The sequence below is a fragment of the Conger conger genome, chromosome 14 (assembly GCF_963514075.1).
Source record: "Conger conger chromosome 14, fConCon1.1, whole genome shotgun sequence".
Taxonomy (NCBI): domain Eukaryota; kingdom Metazoa; phylum Chordata; class Actinopteri; order Anguilliformes; family Congridae; genus Conger; species Conger conger.
This window is the reverse complement of record NC_083773.1, coordinates 41,747,672-41,771,540: the sequence shown is the minus strand read 5'-3', so window position 1 is coordinate 41,771,540 and position 23,869 is coordinate 41,747,672. Positions and strand designations below refer to the sequence as shown.

General features: G+C 45.1%; 1 protein-coding gene across 1 annotated transcript in view; it reads left to right on the top strand.

The window, feature by feature from the left end:
• LOC133109731 (dedicator of cytokinesis protein 3-like) overlaps positions 1 to 23,869 on the top strand; it is a 319,579-nt gene that overhangs the window by 100,602 nt on the left and 195,108 nt on the right. Inside the window, exon 3 of the mRNA XM_061219260.1 lies at positions 6,620 to 6,660. Coding sequence (XP_061075244.1) covers positions 6,620 to 6,660 — 41 coding nt within the window. The remainder of the gene's footprint in view (positions 1 to 6,619; positions 6,661 to 23,869) is intronic.

Genomic DNA, 23,869 nt, shown 5'->3' with positions numbered 1-23,869 from the left:
TGATCCTGGTCATGGTCGTGTAGGGGGCTGGAGCATATCCCAGCATGCATTTGGCAGGAATACACCCTGGACAGGTTGGCAATACATCGCAGGGCACACGCACCATTCAGGTACACTCACACCTAGGGGCAATTTAGCCATCCCTGCTATGAAATCCAGCTGTGCCAGTTTGACCTTGAAAATTGAGCTGGTCTAGCTGGGTACGAGCTGGTCAACCAAGGTACTAGCTGTTTTAAATCTAGTCAAGCCATGTCTAGCTTGGAGCTGGTGTGACCTGGCCAACTAGCTAAACCATGTTGAGTTGGGAGGTGGTCAACCAGCAGGTTTCAAAACCTAGCTTGAACAGTTTTTTTTCCAGCAGGGTCTTCAATTAGCCTTACCTGCATGTTCCCAGAGAAAACCCACAGCTACATGACCCGTCGTTCTTTCAGACGACAGTGGTATTTCACTGCACCGCTGTTCCGCCCAATGTGTGTCATTGAGGGCATAATTGCAGAAGCTGAGTAAAAGAAGCTCAATAGAAGAGCATTTTTATTACTAATGGTAAATGGTAAATGGCAGGCATTTATATAGCGCCTTTATCCAAAGCACTGTACAATTGATGCTTCTCCATTCACCCATTCATACACACACTCACACACCGATGGCGATTGGCTGCCATGCGGGGTCCTACCAGCTCGTCAGGAGCATTTGTGTCTTGCTTAGGGACACTTCGACACAGCCCGGGCGGGGGATCAAACCGGCAACCCTTCGACTGCCAGACGACTGCTCTTACTGCCTGAGCCAATGAGACGACTGCTCTTACTGCCTGAGCCAATGAGACGACTGCTCTTACTGCCTGAGCCAATGAGACGACTGCTCTTACTGCCTGAGCCAATGAGATGACTGCTCTTACTGCCTGAGCGAATGAGACGACTGCACTTACTGCCTGAGCCAATGAGACAACTGCTCTTACTGCCTGAGCCATGTCGCTGCAAGTGGCTGCTGGTTTCTCCTGTTGTGTCCATGCTCCATCGTTAAGCTTCAGGAACAGACAAGGTGCTTCACATTCGAGGAGTCAGAACTTTCATGTGATTTAAAGCCGTCTTTTTTCTCCATTCAGTCCACCCAGCGTGTTCCAGTCACTCATATTTTATTCATACGTTTACTTCTTTTGTTACCACAATTACTCTGTCCTCATTTATATTTTATAATACAAGAGACTCGATCAAGGCATTCTTTACCAGAATTTGCTGAAATATTAAAGCTTCCACTTTGCACTGTTATGAAGCGTGGCGGTTTTTTATTTTAAACGAAGCGTAGCGCTGGCGGGCACAGCTGTCCTGTCTCTGAAGCGGCCTGGCCTATTTTCCCCCAATACATTGTGCTTATTGAGCTATTCCTTTCTGAATTCCACCATTTCCCAGGAGTTCAGCCCAATTGACTTTTAGGGGGTCGGCAAATAATATTCCACTTGTTACCAATCGGCTCAATTGTTCTTTTTTTATTCCCTCTATTGTCTATTGTCAAGCCATGTGGGGCGGCCTGTCATTTATTTTGGAAGATGTCATTTAATTTGATGAGTGGCCTGGCCTGCATTGATATCGGCCTGTTTCCAAGGAGGGCAGCCGAATAACAAGAGGAAAGAATCAGGACCATCGCATTTGAGATTAGATTTTATTTCAACTTTATGTAACGCAGGCCGTGGAACAGCCTCGGATATGTCCTATACAACACGCATGATTTCATTTTCAACTGTTGTCAAGTTGTGGACAGAACAAAAGCAGGGCCTGACTGTCTGTATTTGTTTTTACTTTCAGCCACTAAAACACACCATCTGTCTAATTATCACCCAATGGTTTCCATTATTCAGGAATGGGAGTCACGTTTTGGTGAATCGGGATGTCTGGTCATCCCCTGCCTACTCAGACGTGGAGACTCAGACGCTTTCCGCTCGGACGCTTCGACTAAATGATCCCGGCGGGTCGAAATTAGGCTCCGGGGGGCAGTTCATGGAATTGTTTTCCGGCTGGAATTACGGCAATTTCCCCTTAGAACCGGCTTCCCTGTCTCTGTGTGATTGATTCATAAATATCAGTTATGTTCCACAAAATGTATAGGGTAATCGGTCCGAAATGCACATTGCACTTGGAATAGAGAAATGAGCTTCGATGGAGAGATTATTCTTCCTCCACACAGTCTTGCATTAGGCAGAAGGCACTGGGACTGCAAACCACTCAGGTGGGAACGTTTGGCTTTTGTTCCATTGCTGGGCTCCAAACTGGGATGAGAATCATTGCAGTCATATCCTGTTCCTCTAACCGGGCTCAAAAATCATTACAGGACTGTTATGCAATTAATGCCATCTGAATATCTGAAGGCTATAAAAGCGCAGTGGATGTTGGCTGGTGTTTAAGTGCTTGTTTTACTTTCATAAGATGCATTTGCCAATCCCTGAAGGCTGTGTGTACCTTGCCTTCTGGTAAAATGAGATTTTAACTCTCTCTAGAGAAGCAAAGTTAACATTTGTTTAACCCGGTTTCCTGCAATCCGATTGGTTCTTGGTTTTGGTCAGTGTTATGTTACAGTATGTTACTCCAGCCTGACACCCATGTTCTACCGGCAATATCTGCTTGTTTTCATTTCTGTCGGTACCTCTGTGATCAATTGAAGTAATTGATTGTCTCAGTAGTTCACACGCTTTGTTTGTAAGGCCTAAATTCACTGCTGATGGAAAGGGATCCACTAAAAAAATGACACACTGTTTGTGGCCCTCCAGGATATCAGTTTGACAGCTAATAAAAGGGCGCAAGATGGATGCTTCATATCCTGGACAGTGCAGGACTCATTGAGTTGATGGCTCGCAGAGTTCGATGCACTTGTTAGTGGTCAGTGGTTCTTTGGGCTTGGGTGAAAGGCTGCCTTCAAAAGGATGGTCAGTCTGGTCAGCCTCAATGTCCCATAAGGCTTAGGGCCTGACGGGGGTGGTGAGGGGAAGAGTGACCCTGGTTGGATAGTTGGATAGTGGATACATTTTTTTACACTCAACAGATTCTCAGGTCCTCAGTTTCTATGCTCATTCTGTCCTCTCTCCTTCTTAACTATAGAAGGCTCTGGTCGGTAGCAGGAGTTTATGTTACAGTGCAGAATGTCCACTGTCTCTGTGTTGTTCTTGGTTACATCCCTTTTTTCTGAAGATGGTTTGGATTCAGCAGCAAGGAGACAGGACCGTCAATGTTCAGAGCTTAATACCTGGTAGCTCTTCTGTATATGTGGTATGGTCCCTATCTCGGTCTTTAGTCGCGTTCTTCTGTGCATCATACACAGTTCTCTGTTGTTATGGGTCTAAGTTCTTGGGGAGAGAACTGGGGCTCATTCCAATCTTATTATTCACCTCCTTCTTCCTTTTCTTGCATTTTTTCTTTGCTCCTAGCTCCATCTGTTAAAGGAGCCAAGGAAAGGAAGTGAGAAAAGGACATGAGGATGGGGTGGGCTTCAAGAAAACGTGAATTAGGCAAATGGAAGGTCTTTTATCCTTCAAATGTCAGTTTGAAGCCACGTCAGTTACAGACTTGGCTGATGTGTGGCCCACGGGGAGAGGTGGATCTACAGGTCAATCATTTATATGTCACACATTCTGAGAAAAATACGTCTGCAGAGGATGTTCTCATGCTCCCTTACTCCAGATACTGGAAGCACCCTGCATCCTGAGTCATCGGAACACCGTGGGCCTTTCCAAGGGCCGAACGTTCAGCCTCTCGAAGCCTGGTCTCAACTCCAGTCCTCGGGACCCACTTGCCAGAAGGCTTTTGTTGTAAACAGGAACTCACACACCTGATTTTAATGACTGAACCAATCAAATGCCCTTAAATCATTACATTACATTATTGGCATTTGGCAGATTGGGTGTCTTATCCAGAGCAACGTACAGTTAATTAGACTAAGCAGGAGACAATCCTCCCCTGGAGCAATGCAGGGTTTAGGGCCTTTCTCAAGGGCCCAACAGCTGTGCAGATCTTATTGTGGCTACACCCGGATTAGAACAACCAACCTACCATGTGCCAGTCGTTTACCTTAACCACTACGCTACAGGCCGCCCTTTCAGGTGTGTGAGTTCCTGGTTACAACAATCTTCTGATAAGTGGGTCTTGAGGGCTGGAGTTTAGAAATACTGGCCTAGTTCAGAGTACTGAGTGCTGCAGCCAAGGATGTGAAAAGGGCTTATCTTATCTTCTCACAAAGTTCTGCTGAAGTTGCAGTCAGCTGTGTGAAAACGGCTTCACACAGCGGGTTCTGAGAGAGTCCCCTTAAACCTGCCATTCAACACCCAATCAACAGTGGCGAGTCCTGCAGGCCTCCCAAGGTCAACGTGCTTGCATGTTCGCAGAAGTTATTTAGTAAACTCCTGCTCCTGCTAGCATTGGCTCTCAACTCATTTCAATTCTATTTTATTTGCATCGCGCTTTTTAAAGGCGCCCTGTCACAAAATCGTATTACAGAGGACAGGAAAATTGGGCAAAAACCAGGCCAGAACCCCCAAAAAGTGAGCAAGTTCAGTAAAAACTCCCTTGTGGGAGTAGAAACACTGAAACGGCGGTGAGAGAACTCCCCGGTGGGAAGAAATCTCAGGAGGAGGCCGTCTACAGAGGCCGGGCCGGTGTAATTGTGAAGGCAGAATGAACGTTAACGGGAATGTGATGTGAATCCCCTCGTAATGATCTCCTGGGAACCTGCACTGCTGAGTCCACAGACCTGGAGTTTCCCCATCTCTAACACCTGGTGATGAACTGCATCACGGACCCAAGAGACCATACCTTCCTCTACTTTTGCTCTCCATCCCTGCCATCAACTAGTAGTCCGGACAGCATATATTGGTTAAATTTTGATTGAGTGATGTATGGTTATTAAGTTGATTTTAGTATATATAAGATTGATTAAAACTACTGTGTATTATTCCGATATTAAGATGTCCTGACATGCATAGTATTAATCGCCTGTGTGTATGGATCGAATTAAATACTCCTCATTATTTTTTTCAGTTAAACATATTTTTTGTTTGTCTTGTTCTATTCTTTAATCTTTAGTCTGGAGCTATTACTTAGTCCTGCATTGATAAATAGTGTAGGAGGTACTGAGTGTGCTCTTAGCTTATTTTGATGTTAAATGTGGATCAATAAACGTTCAAATATTGGCAAAGCCATTATTAGCTATTTGCTCTACTGACTTAACGTAACTTTATCTCATCCATCCTCAGTGCACCAGGATGTAAGCTTTTATGTGGCATGATGGACGTATAACTTCCACACATATAAAGGAGAAGGTCATCTCATTCAGCTGCAGGAGGTTGTAGAGGGAAGCCATTTTAAGGCATCAAGATGGCTGAGAGCTCCCTGCTCCATGCTCTTGCAGTATCAATGGGCCTGGGGGCCTGCTTGTTTGGGAAGGTTGTAGAACCTGTGCACCCCCTACGCATATACACGCAGAAGCACACACACACACTGCTTGATCCTGTTTCCACGGTAACAGTACAAGTAGGGAGCAAACAAACTGAAAAGGTTTTAGTCGTTATTTAATGGGGGGCAGCCTGTAGCCTAGTGGCTAAAGTATTACATTACATTATTGGCATTTGGCAGACGCTCTTATCCAGAGCGACGTACAGACTAAGCAGGAGACAATCCTCCCCTGGAGCAATGCAGGGTTAAGGGCCTTGCTCAAGGGCCCAACGGCTGTGTGGATATTATTGTGGCTACAGTTGGATTAGAACCACCGCAGGTCCCAGTCATTTACCTTAACCACTACGCTACAGGCCACCCTGTACATGACTGAGAACTGGAAGGTTGGTGGTTGAGCCTCGGTGTCGCCACGATAAGATCCGCACAGCTGTCAGGCCCTTGAGCATGACCCCTAACGCCACATTGGTCTGGGGGGGACTATCCCCTGCTTAGTCTAAGTTGCTTTGCATTAAAGCATCAGATGAAATAACTATAATGTAATATTTGATTTGAATCTGCTATGTGCTTCAGTTAAAAATGAAAAACGAAGTCCTTTTGGGGGTGGGGGGGTCACTTCAGGACCCCAGATGGTGGAGGAGGGGGGCTCACCAACAGGCATGTACAGCCGAGGTTGAACATGAATCAGCACAGCCACCGTGTCTCACCTTCTTCAGGGACGTATGTTACAAAGAGACAGATTCCTGTGCGTTCGGGGAAGTGATTGTAAAGCACACAGATGCTACGTGGGTTTTCTGCCTCTTCTATGACCCTCTGTTTTTTTTTTTTGTTTGTTAGGATTTACTCAGCCAGGATGTTTACTCAGGATGTCATATTTGGTTTTCGTTTCTGTAATGCCTCTCCTTACTTTGACTGGATTTGATTTGTTGGTCAGACTGTGGTGGAAAAAAAAACTGCCAGTAGCTCTTTAACTTTATGCTTGGTTTACTATAACCAATTTGGTGTGATGACAACCCCTTGCATTGAGTCACACTCTTGTATAACAGTTTACTAATTATCTGACATGCATAATATGTTACAAAGAAGTGAATTATCTAATGTTGGTTTTGTAGGTTTGGATATTCCACAGAAAAATTTAAGCAGTGCATGCATATATTTTTGTTTAATGCTCATACCTTGCTCTGTTTCAGGATGGTACCGTGGATTCTCCACCAGGAAGCCCACAGTCAAGGTAAATAAACCGCAATTCTCCTTGAGCTTCTGGAAAGATATGCAAAATTGTGTTTCAAAATGGGTTAGTCTCGATGTTTTAATCACAGACTGTAGACAACAGTAACGTTTTGTTTTGGTCACAGACTGTAGACAACAGTAACGTTTTGTTTTCGTCACAGACTGTAGATAACAGTAATGTTTTGTTTTAGTCACAGACTGTAGATAACAGTAATGTTTTTTTAGCCACAGAGACTGTAAAGATCAGTAATGTTGTTTTAGCCACAGATTGTAGTGATCAGTAATGTTGTTTTAGTCACAGAGATTGTAAAGATGAGTAATGTTTCAGTTTCAGAGACTGTAGAGATCAGTAATATTCTGGTTTTAGCCATAGACAGTAATGTTGCTTCAGTTACAGAGACTCTAAACATCAGTAATGTTGTTACTTTAGTCACTGAGATTGAAGGGTCAGTATTGTTTTTATTTTAGTATCAGAAACTGTAGAGATCAGTAATGTTGTGGTTTTAGCCACAGAGAGTGCAAAGATCAGTATTGTCTCAGTGACAGAGACTAAAGATCAGTAACATTGTGGTTTTAGTTTAGACTACAGATCAGGAATGGTGTTATTTTTGGTCACAGACTGTAAAGATCAGTAATGTTGTTTCAGTCACAGAGATGATAAATATCAGGTTTGTTTTTTTTCAGTCACACAGACTGTAGAGATCAGCAATGTTGTTCTTTTGGTCACAGAGATTGTAAGGATCAGGAAAACCTGACTTACAACCCATGCAGCAGGCCGACTCTTGGTCCCTGCTTGTCCATATTAATACCACAACTCCCTCTACTGTTCAAGAGTGCCCTGGAGTGATGTCAGCTTCTGTTCCAGAAATTGTCATTCACCTGTTTGCGCAAAGTCATTCAGCTCGCTCCTATCCATGTAATTTCATTATCCGTTCATTCACTGTATTGGAAATCTGAGTGAACAGGAAATCAAATCCACACTGTGCCCTCTATTACATCATCTCTGCCGTGTACCTTTTATTGGATATGAAAAACCAGAGAACCTTGTCCGCCAGAAACGCAAGTGTGTCAAAACTTGCTTTCACTGCGGATTTAGACGCGCCCACCCACACACGGGAGTTTATATGAACACCGCAACATATGAGAAACATTTAAGTATTCATTAGAAATAAAGTGGATGTAAATGAGGTTATGGGAATTTTTGCTGGGCGTAGTGTTTTTCCCATGATATACTGCAGAAATCATACCCAGCATATTCTTAGTGTATCCCCATGCTCTGCTTTAGGCCTGCACAACATTTCAGTTCATTTTAAAAGAGCCCTACGTGTATCAGATAAACAAAACTACAGCGCTGGTTGCGGCTAACAGGCTATGATTTTGCATTCTTGATTACGCGTACTCACCGTCCAGTGAGACTGGGCTCCGCTCAGACTCCAGGGTGGACTGCTGCGTTGTTCTGAGAGACGTTGCGCAGGAGGACATGCGAGACTCTCGTTTTTCGACCGCGCGCGGCGGTAAAGCACGGCGCCGAGATCAAACGAGCTGTTCTCTCTCTGCCGTTTAAAAAAAGCTGGGCGTGAAACAGGCTTGCGGGCGAGCCGCGCTATATCGGGCCGGCTCCATTGTGCGCCGGAGAACAGCGCGCTGCGCGGGAGAGATAGGCCGGTGATGCAATCGCTGCCGCGGAAACGCAGAGGAAACCGGAACATCGGTTTAACAGTTATTTTAAAAGGGCAGGTTAATTAAGAACGCACCGTCTTTTTTCAGAAAACATACCAGACTACACTCTCAAAAAATAATAATTCAGTCCTACTCAGTCAAAAATGCCGGAGTCCTACTAATCGAAACAGGGAAAAAAGACCGCAATTGCTGTTTTTCAGTCATTTCCACTTTGGGTAACATTACTGTCAGTAAATGTCAGACTAACACAGCGAGTTTAGCTTACAAAATGATGTTTTTTCCCCCTCAATATTTAGGAGCTTTATTGTGTTAAACCTACTTAAATACTCATGTTCAGCTAACTAATCATGAAATGTAGTTGATTCAACTCATAATATCAATCTTTTGCAAATTGTTGCTTAAATGTTTTTGTATAAATTACACTTTTTGAGTTAAGTTAAGAACAAATAAATAATTTAGAGGATGTAACCTTTTTTATTTTTAATTGGGCAACTTAGGTGTAGGTTCATACCATGCTAAAACCATATCTTGAGTTGCAGTACACATCCGGCTCTTAGGAGGAACAGGCAGGTATGAGCTCAGGTCTCCCTGGATGGGAAGTGGCGACACTAACCACTGAAGTTAACCTAACTTTGACGAAATGTTCTCACATTTGGTATTCTTTCAGGTTTTGTTATGTGTCCACCATAGGCATGCATATTTAACTAGGCAGGCAGGCATGCCGTCACATGCAAATGGTTTACTTTGGAAAGAAAGGCTTGTCTAGTTGAATGGAATTTGTCTGTGCGAACATCTGCACAGTCAGAGCACTCGCTGTGTACTGACTATTTCAGTCCATCCATCAGCCTTCATTTCTGAACAGCGTTATTGACAAGCAGTGGACATTTCCATGCAGATTTTGTGTGAAAGCTGTGACTTAAACTTAGAATCATGGACCCATACTTGGAACTCATCATTGGTGTTGAGAAATGAGAAATGCAGTATCTTCAGGGACCCATCAAATACACACACACACCGAGCCTAGTGGACTACAGACTCATTCTGGTGGCCATTTTGGGACCCACCCCGTGGTTTAAGAAACACTGCTATATTGAATAGATTTTTTTTCTGTGGTTGTCTCTTAAACGGGATTGACATTTTCCCACATGAAAGGTTTAAAATCTGTTCCCTGCATCCTGCGTCCTGTTTGGCGTCACGCTGTCCAGCCAGCGAGGGGTTAACGCCTCAGTCGCAGTGCAGCCACCGCTAGCGACCCCGCCGCTACGACACGTGACTCTGTTCCACACTGTCCGCGAGAACAACAAGCCTCAGGCTCATAAGCAGCTAGCTCCACTCTGATTTCAGCGGTTAATAAACTCTACCCGGTGCAGTTTGACCGTGTCGCTCGGCGACAGTTAACATGACAAACGACTGTCTATGGAACGAGTGTTCGTTTGCGATCAGTTGCTTTCATAGATAAAAAAAAAAAAAATTGTTCACCTGTCAAGCTCTGGGTTTTTTGAACCAGCATCTGTTTCTAGTAGAGATCAGTAATGCACACTGCGGATCGATATTTACTGCCATTATAAAAATGATTAGGTGCTGGCCTGTTTATTGCTGACTTTGGGTTTTAATGTAAGTGCAGCAGAATGAATAATATGTCAGGCTTAACATGCATTTAATGGGCAGGGTTCAGGATAAATGTTTTACAAGTTTAGTGAAAATCCAGTTTGGCTTTGAGCAACGATCCGACGTCTCACCAAATAAAAAAAAGTTATGAATATGGAATTGGCTTTGACAGTGGTGCATGTACCCTCCTACCGTGTTCGGTGATAAAATACAAGTTGTTTAAGGACTGACATTTTCAAATGCTTCGCCTTTACAGGAATAAAGTTCACCCAACAAAAGCTGTCGAAAGTTTAACGCTCGTCCTGACCTTTCCTAACGTAACGCACAGATAATATATGAAGGGAGTTCTAATTTACACAGAATATCAGGCGGGAAAGAGACCTTCAGGCAAGCATTCAGAAATATTCCCCCCGAAAAACAATGTTTTTCTGGTCCTGCTCTAAAATATTACCTCTGGACGAAATGGTCAAAATACATTTAGGAAAACAGGCACCATTTAAGTGTATCTTTCTACAATGGCAGGAAATATTCAAAAAAAAAATCCTATCTACTTATAACAGGGTAGACCTGGGGTAAGAGCTGAAACTGAAGTGCTTTGCCAAACAGCACCGGTAATTAACACATAAATGGAAACAACAGGGTTGCAACAGTGAATAGATTTTGTAATGTTGCATTCTCCTAGCTTAGCTTGGGTGCACTAATACCTTTTAGAATAGTGGTCCTCACTCCTGGTCCTGGAGAGCTGCAGGGTGTGCTGGTTTTTGCTTTACCCTAATATCAGCGACCTGTTCAGACCCAAGAAACCAGATGAGGTGCGTCAACTGTGTAAATAACTGCTTTAATCATTGAATTAAGTGCTGAGTCACAACAACCCCCCTCCTAGCTGCTGTTACCCTGCCCTGGGGGCTGCAGGGAATTCTGGGCCAAGTCTGGCCACCAACAGAGTCGGACTTCGGAAAGAGCTGTCCTGAGTTTACAGGAGGTAGCAGAATGCAGTTTAAAATGGCTCCCCTGGGTGGGTTACTGATATACTGGTTTTACGAGGGTCATAGCCAGTACATTGTGCTGTGCTTGCCCCAGAAATGTGTGTGAACTTCCGTCTGTGGGCCTTAGAGCCCTGCCTAACCATCCCCTGCTGAAAAAAACAGCTCAAGCTAGGTTTTAAAACAACTGATTGCTGGTTGACAAGTTCAGACCATCTCCCAGCTTAAAATGGTTTATGTGGTTGACCAGTTCAGACCAGCTCCCAGCTTGACATGGTTGGAGCAGCTCTAGCTAGGTTTTGAAACAGCTGAGACAAGCTACCAGCACTAGCTGGTTGACCAGCTCATACCCAGCTAGACCAGCTTCATGGCCAGTTTGGCCATGCTGGTTGACCAGCTCATACCCAGCTAGACCATGTTGGTTGACCAGCTCATACCCAGCTAGACCATGTTGGTTGATCAGCTCATACCCAGCTAGATCTTGTTATGACCAGCTCATACCCAGCTAGACCATGTTGGTTGACCAGCTCATACCCAGCTAGACCATGTTGGTTGACCAGCTCATACCCAGCTAGACCAGGTTATGACCAGCTCATACCCAGCTAGACCAGGTTATGACCAGCTCATACCCAGCTAGACCAGGTTATGACCAGCGTGAGCAGCTCAGTCTTCAGGCAGGTAGGTCTGGCGTAGCCGGGCCCTCTCTCAGCAGCCGCGGGATAGCCTCTCGACGGCAGGCGGGGAAATCATCTCCCCTCGGGGACTCATTACGGCAGAATTCACACAAATCGAGTTTGTTCTCGGCTGCCATTTTAGAGGGCGGAAAATGAATGGGAAGCAGGTAGTAATCGCACGCTGAAGCAATAGAAAGAGAAATTTGAGTTACTTTCCCCGCTGTCACGCTTCCCAAATCACTTTAAACCAGTTCCTTTATGGGCTAACTGCTGTTTGATTCCACGTGTTAGGTTCAGACAGTACCTGCAATGCAGAATGTGCATTTCTCAGCCTAGGCAGTTATGTAGGTGCCATGCTGAAAATATCAGCGTATGTAGCCAGCGAGTCCTCTAGTTGACCACCAGCTTACTCTACCAGCTTAATCAGCTTTGATTCGCTTTGTCCAGCTAGTTACCAGCATTTACCAGTCACAGACCGGCTGGGTATGACCTGCTAGAAGTGTCAAAAACACATTTGGTCTGAAAAACAACTGAACCTCTTGACCACGTCTGCATGCTTGTATGCATTTATTTGCTGCCACGTGATTGGCTGATTAAATATTTGCATTAATAAGCTGGTGTACAGGTCTACCAAATAAAGAGAACATTGAGTGTAGTTCCCCTCCAGACCTATCTGTGTATATTGTACATGGACCTACAATATATCTACTTTGTGTACATACCTACAATATATCTGCTTTGTGTATTTGTACCTACAATATAGCTGCTTTGTGTACATACCTACGATATATCTGCTTTGTGTACATACCTACAATATATCTGCTTTGTGTACATACCTATGATATATCTGCTTTATGTATATGTACCTACAATATATCTGCTTTGTGTACATATCTACGATATATCTGCTTTGTGTATATGTACCTACGATATATCTGTTTTGTGTACATACCTACGATATATCTGCTTTGTGTACATACCTACAATATATCTGCTTTGTGTACATACCTACGATATATCTGCTTTGTGTACATACCTACGATATATCTGCTTTGTGTACATACCTACGATATATCTGCTTTGTGTACATACCTACGATATATCTGCTTTGTGTACATACCTACGATATATCTGCTTTGTGTACATACCTACGATATATCTGCTTTGTGTGCATGTACCCACAATCTGCTTTGTGTGCATACCGTATATCTACAGTATTGTACCTCTTATTCACAGATTGTTTTATAAATGATATGTGGACGACGTGTGGCCTGTGGAAAGGAGAAAGCGCTGAAGACTGCAGTAAATAACTCGGTGCCATTTCTCCTTCATTCCGCTGAAAGTAATGCCGGGCGTGAAGCGATGCGTTTTGACGGAGGTCCCCCTCAATCTCGGGAGATCTGCGGCGGCCTTGATGGGAAACGATGACAAACAGGCGGTGTTTCAGAGCCCCGATAATGGGAACATAAGGCTCGTGAAGGGCGGGGGTGAGTTACGCCTTTCGGGCGGGCGGCCACCTGAGTTACGCGCACGCCCCGCGGAAAGGATGCGCTCTCTCGCTGGGTGCAGACGTTGATCGATATCACGGGCAGGGAGGCTGTGACGTCACACAGCTTTCTCCTTGGGTGGAACTCACCGGAAGGAAAGTCTCTGTCGTGATACGGACGTTCACGTTAGGCTACGTATTCGGCCTGGTGAGGGGTCGCGGCGACTTGAGGTTGTTTTGACCTCTGCTTGGATTTTCGAAGCCTGTTTGTTTGGTACCGTGACACGTTTACCGTCTTCCTTTTTCTGTGTTTCCTTTGCCGAGGGCGTCTGCTTCCGAATCGGCGGATAACTCCCCCCTGTCCTCGGTTTAACTGCGCCTCGTGTTCCGCTCTCCATATTCCCTCTTCGCTCGGAGTGCTATTTTCTCAGCTTTGTGTTTCCGCCCACCCCTCCCTCCCACTTACAGATCGCTCTGGCACCGGCACAGGGGGAGCGTTTGGAGACGTGCGCCCCTCCTTTAGAGAGAGAGCGAGGGAGAGAGAGGGAGAGAGAGGGAGGGAGGGAGGGAGAGAGATAGCGGGAGAGAGAGAGGGTGAGGGGGAGAGAGGGAGAGAGAGAGGGAGGGAGAGAGATAGTGGGAGAGAGAGAGGGTGAGAGGGAGAGGGAGGGAGAGAGATAGTGGGAGAGAGAGAGGGTGAGAGGGAGAGGGAGGGAGAGAGAGAAGGAGGGAGAGAGATAGCGGGAGAGAGAGAGGGTGAGAGGGAGAGGGAGGGGGTGAGAGAGAGGCAGAGTGTGAGAGAGTGAGAGAGAGAGAGAGGGAGGGGTAGAGGCACAGGGGGCGAGTTTGGAGATTTGCGCCCCTCCTTTTGAGAGCGAGAGGGAGGGAGGGAGAGAGGGTGAGAGGGAGAGAGGGTGAGAGGGAGAGGGAGGGGGTGAGAGAGAGGCAGAGAGTGAGAGAGAGGGAGGGAGAGGGAGAGATTGTGGGAGAGAGAGGGAGAGGAAGGGTGAGAGAGAGAGGGAGGGATGGAGAGAGAGAGAGAGGGAGAGAGAGAAGGAGGGAGAGAGATAGCGGGAGAGAGAGAGGGTGAGAGGGAGAGGGAGAGGGAGGGAGAGAGATAGTGGGAGAGAGGGTGAGAGGGAGAGGGAGGAAGAGAGAGAAGGAGGGAGAGAGATAGCGGGAGAGAGAGAGGGTGAGAGGGAGAGGGAGGGAGAGAGAGAGAGAGGGAGAGAGAGAAGGAGGGAGAGAGAGCGGGAGAGAGAGAGGGTGAGGGGGGAGAGAGGGAGAGGGTGAGAGGGAGAAGGAGGGGGTGAGAGAGAGAGGCAGAGAGAGAGAGAGAGAGAGAGGGAGGGGTAGAGGCACAGGGGGCGAGTTTGGAGATTTGCGCCCCTCCTTTTGAGAGCGAGAGGGAGGGAGGGAGAGAGGGTGAGACAGAGAGAGAACCCTGTTACTTAGTACTTATGTACCTGGTATCAAATGACCAAATCACAGACAGAGGACAGGGAGAGGCCCCTCTGCTGAGCTCAGTGTATTCCAGGCCAACACACATATTATTTGAGTTTGAGCTTTTCTTATCGTCCTGGAACTTTTGATTTGCCTTCCGTATAGAGCTACCCGATATGGCCTCAAACCAATACCACGACAAGTTAATGCGTTTACCTCAATAGCGATAAATACACAATCATTTTTGTGGTTGCAAAACAACACTTTTTAAACTACCGTCACAGATCCAGACAAAAAGGAACGCTCACATGCACCTCATCCTATCTCCATGTGCAATTCCAATTTTAGGAAATAATGAAATGAAACATAATCTTTTAATGAATATTTTAAAATGTTTGACATTTTAATTAGTTGTGACGTAAGACTTTCTCATATTGACAATTAACCAATTCATAATTAAGATTGTAATGAACATTATTTACCATTGAAGGTAAAATAGGACATCTAACGGTCAAGTGAGGAATTGCAACAAACACCCTTAAACCACAACACTGTTTATCCCTCCCCTTCCCTATTGTACTTTTGACATTGCTCAATGCACATTTAACACAAATATAGAACTTTTGACTATCAGACTTTTAAAATGAAATGCAATGTAAATCTAACATATTATACAGTAGCCTCCATGATTCATTCATTCATTATCCTAACCCGCTTATCCTGAACAGGGTCGCAGGGAGACTGGAGCCTATCCCAGCATACATTGGGCGAAAGGCAGGAATACACCCTGGACAGGTCGCCAGTCCATCACAGGGCACACACACCATTCACTCACACACTCACACACTCATACACTCATACACTCATACACTCATACACTCATACCTACGGGCAATTTAGACTCTCCAATCAGCCTAACCTGCATGTCTTTGGACTATGGGAGGAAACCCACGCAGACACGGGGAGAACATGCAAACTCCACACAGAGAGGCCCCGGCCGACGGGGATTCGAACCCAGGACCTCCTTGCTGTGAGGCGGCAGTGCTACCCACTGCACCATCCATGCTGCCACATTTTCTCATCTTAACCTTAATATACATACTGCTAGGCATTTTTCCCTTTTTACTGTATAAATAAAACTATACCAACATATGTTCAAATACGCTTTCCTGCTATAAGCTAGCTAACTGTCACTTCAGATGTCAGTCACTGCTGCTTGTCAGATTGTGGTCTGAAGAGTCATGATATTACAGAGCGTTTCAAATGAACAGATTTTACACTCTTGCTTTCTAAGTAATTGACTTGTTGGTGCACTTGTCAGTTAAGTTCGTAAGAACACTGTCTGTAGGAGGCAAAAACATGTGACTGGGTGTTCCGAAGTAGCCTACTGGGTGTTGTAGTTTAAATGGATGGTTCAAAACGGGGCAAGTTGCACAACAGTTTGATCAAAAATAATTTGAGAACGCTTTTATCGAACATACCGACAATAGCAAAAATTAAGTTGGTTATTGTCGATAACAATTAATTTCTGATGAGTTGCTCAGCTCTAGTTCCATACTGATTCAAGTAAAACAATAGCAATTTTGGTAGAAGTATGTGTATTATAGGGTCTAACAGCTATTTGTAAAACTATTTCCCATGTGACATGACACGTGTCTTTGCATAATTGCCGGATGACGTTGCTAAACGTTAACACAGAGAACTGACCACAGGAGGTGGAGAGGTAGGGGGGGGGGAATTGGGCTCTGGGGGCATTTTGTGACCGCTTTAGACACTAAAACCAGGAAGAGAACGCTGAAGCTTGTGGGCCTTCAGCGGCTTTCTGTGTCTCACATTCTTCCGCACTGCGTTACTCTGTTTTGATAACGTTACTGCTTCTTTCTTCTGAATTTAGCGTGTAACCTCGCCCTCTCCTGCCAGCGTATGTTCGCTGTTGACTCATTAATAAAAGAAGCTCGCCAGCAAACAAACATTTGGCGGCTTCGAACGGGAGCCGCACAATCCCTCTGACAGGAGAGTGACGTGGGTTTTCTTCAGCCGGAACAATGGGCTGGAAGCAGCGGAGCCGGTGTTCGCCCGGGGGGGGGGGGGGAGCGCATGAGCGACGTTGATATAATGAGTACTTTTCCAAGACCTTCAGTCCCAGACATTATTTTTTTCATCCAAATTACATACTTTCGGAACGCGCTACAATTATACCTTTCTTTTTTTCTCACGCTGCTTTTCAAGAGCGAAGTGTAGTAGGAACGGGCTTGCGTTAGCAGCCTGTTTCCCGCGGCGACGGTTACGCCCGCTTTCCGCGAAATCGTGCGAAGAGCGCTTCTCGTCGCGTTTATCGACTAGCGGTTGAGGAGGCTGAAGGTGCCAGGTTCGCTGTCGTTGTTTCCCCGACCATAGCGCTTAAAGGACCCGTTTTCTGACAGCGCATTGATCTGTCCACTGATAATAGGGTCAGAAAACACGCCAATTACAATGTGCCTGTGTTGTATACGGTCCTCTCTAGTCTTAGAGGAATCCACTGGGGTCAGCGCACTTTGCAGCTACGCTCAATCACCCTGACACCAACTGAGGCATCGTCGAATCAAAGAGACATATTTAGGATGCAGGAAATGGTGAGTAAGCCATAAAGACAACCCATAAAGACAGCCATAACTTGGAGAAATATAATTTTTTTAACCCTCTAACAGTGAAGGGGCCATTGAAATGCAGTAGTACAATACTATGAATGTTTAGTTATGCTTGGTGTGAGGAGGTCAGAGATGAAGAACAATGATGATAAAATGAGCCAACTTAACCGGTACACAATACTAACTGTACAAACACTGTTTATACCCATGCTGCAACACTTAAAGACAAGCTGAAATCAAAATGAACATTTTCCTCAAATTGGTAAATTCATCATAACCATACATAACCAACACATCTTAATATTCCATGTAGCTACACTCACCGAGCACTTTATTTATTTACTTTTTAGACTTCTACTGCTGTAGCCTATCCACTTATGATGCAGAGTTATGATGCGTTGTGTGTTCAGAGATGCTCTTCACTACTGTTGTAATGTGTGGTTATTTGCGTTACTGTCACCTTCCTGTCAGCTTTGACCAGTCTGACCATTATCCTCTGACGTCTCTTATTAACAAGGCATTTCTGTCTGCAGAACTGCTGCTCACTGGATTCTTTTTTGTTTTTTGCACCATTCTTTGCAAACTCTAGAGACTAGTGTGCATGAAAATCCCAGGAGATCAGCAGTTTCTGAGATACTCAAACCACCCTGTCTGCCACCAACAATCATTCCACGGTCAAAGTCACTTCGATCTCATTTTCCCCATTCTGATGGTTGATGTGAACATTAGCTGAAGCTCCTATCCCGTATCTACATGATTTTATGCATTGCACTGCTGCCACATGATTGGCTGATTAGATAATTGCATGAATACGTAGGTGTACAGGTATTCCTAATAAAGTGCTCAGTGAGTGTATATTCCATGTAATTGTAATGCTTGTATAGTTTCACACCAACCATCCACTTCCTGGAAAACTATTTAACTTCTAATACAACATTGTGTACCTCTGGGTGTGAATAAAAATGGGGATCAATAGTTTTCGATTAAATACAGTATGTCTGCCAATGATTTGTTCCCCTCCTCTCATTGTTTCCCTTCCCCTCATGGTATCAACCTGCTGCTGTCCATTTTTTACTATGTCAATGAAATCTGCTCCCCACCCTTCAGAAATGCCTGCGAAAACAATTTGTTTTTCTTGCATATACGTCATATTGCGGAAACTACTGTAGTTGTGCTCTAACTCCTGCTCAATGATGTGCTTTACGATGGCCATTACTGTATTATGGGAATTCACTGGTGCTGATGATGCTGCTGGGCATTAGCGGTGTTAGCACTTACAGGCAAAGCAATGTGACTCACATTCCCAGCATTCTCTGGTGTCGTGGGCTTCCTATAAGCACCCATGAGTCACAGCCCTAGATGTGTGGGTCAGGTGGCTGATGACAGGGCACTGAGCAGTGCAGGGGTTTGTGCCATTCATCTCACACTATTCTTCTCAGCACTGTGATATGAGCCCACTGTCTGCACTGTGAGTGGAGTGTGTGAGAGTGTGTGAGAGTGTGTGAGTGTGTGTGTGGGTGTGTGAGTGTGTGTGAGAGTGTGTGAGAGTGTGTGAGAGTGTGTGAGTGTGTGAGTGTGTGTGAGTGTGTGAGTGTGTGAGAGTGTGTGAGAGTGTGTGAGAGTGTGTGTGAGTGTGTGAGGGTGTGTGAGAGTGTGTGAGAGTGTGTGAGAGTGTGTGAGAGTGTGTGAGAGTGTGTGTGAGTGTGTGAGGGTGTGTGAGAGTGTGTGAGTGTGTGAGAGTGTAAGAGTGTGTGAGAGTGTGTGAGAGTGTGTGTGTGAGAGTGTGTGAGAGTGTGTGAGAGTGTGTGAGAGTGTGTGAGGATGTGTGAGAGTGTGTGAGGGTGTGTGAGGGTGTGTGAGAGTGTGTGAGAGTGTGTGAGAGTGTGTGAGTGTGTGTGAGTGTGTGTGTGTGTGAGAGTGTGTGAGAGTGTGTGAGAGTGTGTGAGAGTGTGTGAGTGTGTGTGAGAGTGTGAGAGTGTGTAAGAGTGTGTGTGAGAGTGTGTGAGAGTGTGTAAGAGTGTGTGTGAGTGTGTGTGAGGGTGTGTGAGAGTGTGTGAGAGTGTGTGAGAGTGTGTGAGTGTGTGTGAGAGTGTGTGAGGGTGTGTGAGAGTGTGTGAGGGTGTGTGAGGGTGTGTGAGAGTGTGTGAGAATGTGTGAGGGTGTGTGAGAGTGTGTGAGAGTGTGTGTGAGTGTGTGTGTGTGTGTGAGTGTGAGAGTGTGTGTGAGAGTGTGTGAGAGTGTGTGTGAGAGTGTGTGAGAGTGTGTGAGTGTGTGTGAGAGTGTGAGAGTGTGTGAGAGTGTGAGTGTGTGAGTGTGTGAGTGTGTGAGAGTGTGAGAGTGTGTGTGTGAGAGTGTGTGTGTGAGAGAGAGTGTGTGAGAGTGTGTGAGAGTGTGTGTGTGAGAGAGTGTGTGTGAGAGTGTGTGAGAGTGTGTGAGAGTGTGTGTGAGAGTGTGTGAGAGCGTGAGAGAGTGTGTGTGAGAGTGTGTGTGAGAGTGTGTGTGAGAGTGTGTGTGAGTGTGTGTGAGTGTGTGTGAGAGTGTGTGAGAGTGTGTCAGATTAAAATGGAGTGCATTTATACTTGGGGGGCGTAAATAACATTTTAATTGGGCTCCTCCCCATCATCCCAGGCCTGATGCATTGTGGACCGGTGGTGGTATTTGGCCCTTTCCATTCTCCTGAACTCTATTCCTACACAGTTTGATCAGTCAATTTTCTTAACTGGACATTCTAATGCTGATTCAACAATTCCTGTGGCTCCCAGGAAGACAAGCTGGTTGCTACGGCACCAGCGAACGAATGGGAATCCTTAATAAAATAAAATCTAATGCTGGTAACTGAAAGCAATGGAGTTCTAGAACACTGACTTTTGGTGGGGGAAAAAAACATTCCAAAAACCTACTCATCAGAGGGCTAAGAGTGTCTTGGAAGCTTTTTTAAGAGCTTTGAATGCCACCTTTTTTACTTTCTGCGCTAATGAAGCAGTGTGGCTGATCTCCCAGCCAGGTTGCAGCTGCTGGTGACTCTGAGGAGACCCTGAGTGCTTCTCCTCTGGGATCCCGTGTCCCTGTGCGGCCTCTTCTCTGCGGTTGTAAACGCTGGCTTTCGGAAAGGATACAGAGTCATGACTTCTTCTTAAATCTCCCCTCCCTTTCCATGGCGCTGTCCCCACAGTGCCTGTTAAAACTCAGAGCTTCTCCCAGATTCTCACCCCAGACTTACACCTTTCACACCTCTGTCTGACACTGCAAAAAGTGTCTTAAGCATTTCAGTCTTGTAATAAGATTGTGAGATCTTTTTTTTTTCTTTCTCTCAAGTAAAAAATATATGGTTATTTTAAATGAATGTTTACTTTACTGGTGAAATTCTCATATTCCATATTCTCAATCATATTTACACAGCAACATACAGTACTTGTATTACACACTGCATGTATGATTTACAAATGTAGAGAAGTTAGTTTAGTAATATTCATTCAGTGATCTGAAAAAGAGTTTCTAATTTATCCCATGAGTAGGCTGTGTACCTATTGCATTCATCAGTACGAGACCAGATCTGGTACAGTGAGACAGAACACAAAACACACTGACAAAAACACACCTATACAGACATACTGCGCAAGCAAATATGTGACATACCCTAAAACATGCAATCATTCCATTAAAAATGAAACAATTATGCACTTATTCCATGGACAATAAATTCAAATATTTCACTAAATAGGTGGGATGTTAGTTTTATCTGTCGTACGCTCTTGCCTAACTGTCATACAGCAAAAGCATAGCGTACACTCAGTGACCACTTTATTGGGTATTTAATAGACTAATTGGTTTGTTTCATCCATCCATCCATCCATTATCTGAACCCGCTTATCCTGATCAGGGTCGCAGGGGAGCTGGAGCCTATCCCAGCATACATTGGGCGAAAGGCAGGAATACACCCTGGACAGGTCGCCAGTCCATTGCAGGGCACACACACCATTCACTCACACACTCATGCCTACGGGCAATTTAGACTCTCCAATCAGCCTAACCTGCATGTCTTTGGACTGTGGAAGGAAACCGGAGTACCCGGAGGAAACCCACGCAGACACGGGGAGAACATGCAAACTCCACACAGAGAGGCCCCGGCCGACAGGGATTCGAACCCAGGACCTCCTTGCTGTGAGGCGGCAGTGCTACCCACTGCACCATCCGTGCTGCCCGGTTTGTTTCATGAGATGGTCAAACCAACTTAAACCCGTCTGGCACCAACAATCTTTCCATGGTCGAAGTCAAAGAGGTTGTGCTGGCCAATTGAATATTGTGTTTTTAGAATGCAGGATATTACAAAATCTGTGCTTTGAAATCTGCTCTGATGAAAATTATTATTATTATTATTTCTGCTTTAATAAGCTTCTAAAAACGACACAAATATATAGCGTGCCTTTGCACAGGCAGAAAATAATCAGCTCAATGCAACTTTTGGATCTAAAGGCCAACTATGACAAGCATGAATAACCTGTTGTCATACAAGACAGCACCTGATCACATTAAGATTATAGCAACATTGCTACAATGGGCATGAAAAATTTAGCTTTTTAATTCTAGCTTTGCCAGCCATTGAAATTAAATCATTAAATATACAATTTTATTTTGGAATGCTTTAGCTAATCTTTCATAATAAGAAAGCTCACATTTTACTCTTCGTTTTAAATTTCATAATAATATTTAATATCTTAAAACACCGTTTTTCATAATAACAGGCCTTACTTCCTAATTGCATTTATCTGAAATGCGTAGGTGTGAATGGTGAAGAGAGAGCTTTTACATAATAACGGCATACTTTGGTAACAGGATAAACTAGCAAAAATGCTACAAATGATGCTAGTGATTCTCGCTGCATTCCCTTTGTCTACCCGGGCCGAAAGCTCCTGTGTGCATGTGTGTGTGTGTGTGTGTGTGTGTGTGTGTCTTTGTGTGCGCACAAGTCCTCTGCCTCCTGAAAACCAGTATTTCCTATTTAATCCTGAAAGTATTAATTATTTTTCAGAAATCTTCAGTATTCTGACTGCACAGCGTAACTGGTGATGTGGCTGAATTAAGATAAGGAGCAGTTGGTCGTACACATTTGGAGGACCCCTGCCAGATTCTGCACACCCCCCTAGTTGACAGAGGACATTTCGGCTATGAGCCGGGCTTCGGGTTGAGCGCTCCAAAGCGAGCTGAAACAGGAAGAGGGTTCTCGTTTCCCCACACCTGCGCCTCACCGGAAGACAAATATCCTGTAACGACCCCCTTTGGGGCTCGGGATCGACCCAAAATGCTGCTTTCATGCAGGATTTATGAACGGCAGAACGCTGCTCCAAGACGCACGGCTACTGCGCTAATGAATTATTTAGTCTTAAAGTGAGAAAAGGTGCTGTGTCCCGTCGTCTTCCTCTCTGGATGGTGTCATGAATGTCAGTACCTTGCTGAAAAGCTCAAGCTAGGTTTTGAAACGGCTGGTCGCTGGTTGACCAGCTGCCGACTCAGACATGATGCCCGCACTAGCTGGTGCACCAGCTCATACCCAGCTAGACCAGTGTTATGATGCTTGGGCGGCCTGTAGCGTAGTGGTTAAGGTAAATGACTGGGACACGCAAGGTTGGTGGTTCTAATCCCGGTGTAGCCACAATAAGATCTGAGCAGCCGTTGGGCCCTTGAGCAAGGCCCTTAACCCTGCATTGCTCCAGGGGAGGATTGTCTCCTGCTTAGTCTAATCAACTGTACGTCGCTCTGGATAAGAGTGTCTGCCAAATGCCTGTAATGTAATGTTGGCCATGCTGGTTGACCAGCTCATACCCAGCTAGACCAGCTGCGTGACCAGCTCAGTTTTCAAGCTGGCTTTGCTGGATTGTGCAGCAGGGTCGGGAAACAGAACCCCAGTTAGTCTCCAGGAGCTCTGACTGTGGGGCTTTTCTGCTGGGCTCATTATCACCCGGCTCAAACTCCTTCCACAAACAAGAGCCCTGCCATTTTGACAGAGCGGAACTGACTGGTTAGAGTGTTGGTATGAGATGGGATTGCAGATAACAGGTAATGTCTCTCTTATTCATGTTGTTAATCAGGGGAGCTATGGCAACAGGATCAGGTCAGTTCTGTGCCGGAATGTATTCTGTCTTTCGTACCGCATAAACAGACGGCCCATTTCAGGGAAAAAAGTAAAAAGTAAACAGAACATAATATCAAGGCCTGTGCCGCTCTTGGGGAATTGAATTGAAATTATTATTATTTTTCAGAAATTGCATGTTTATGAATTCTAACCATTAGGCAATGACACCAAATGGCAGTTATTGTCCCCTCTGAATAATCCCGAGCCAAGTGGCCGCGGGAGAAGTTTGTCAAAGCAAGATTTTACAACAGGATATGGCCAGACTCTTATTTTTTCTTTTTTTCTTTCTTTTCTATTTTCGCCTGAGGTTGGTGTAGACCAATAGGCATATAAACTAAAGTGAGCATTTTATTAGGTATTTATTACTAATTGTTTTGTCTTATTTGTCTTCTGTTGCTGTAGCCTATCCACTTAGAGGTTTGACGTGTTGTGTGTTCAGAGATTCTCTTCTGCATACTACTGTTGTACCTAGTACATAGGTATTTGCGTTACGGTCACCTTCCTGTCAGCTATTTCCAGTCTGGCCTTTCTCCTCTGACCTCTCTCATTAACAACACGTTTCTGCCCGCAGAACTGCTG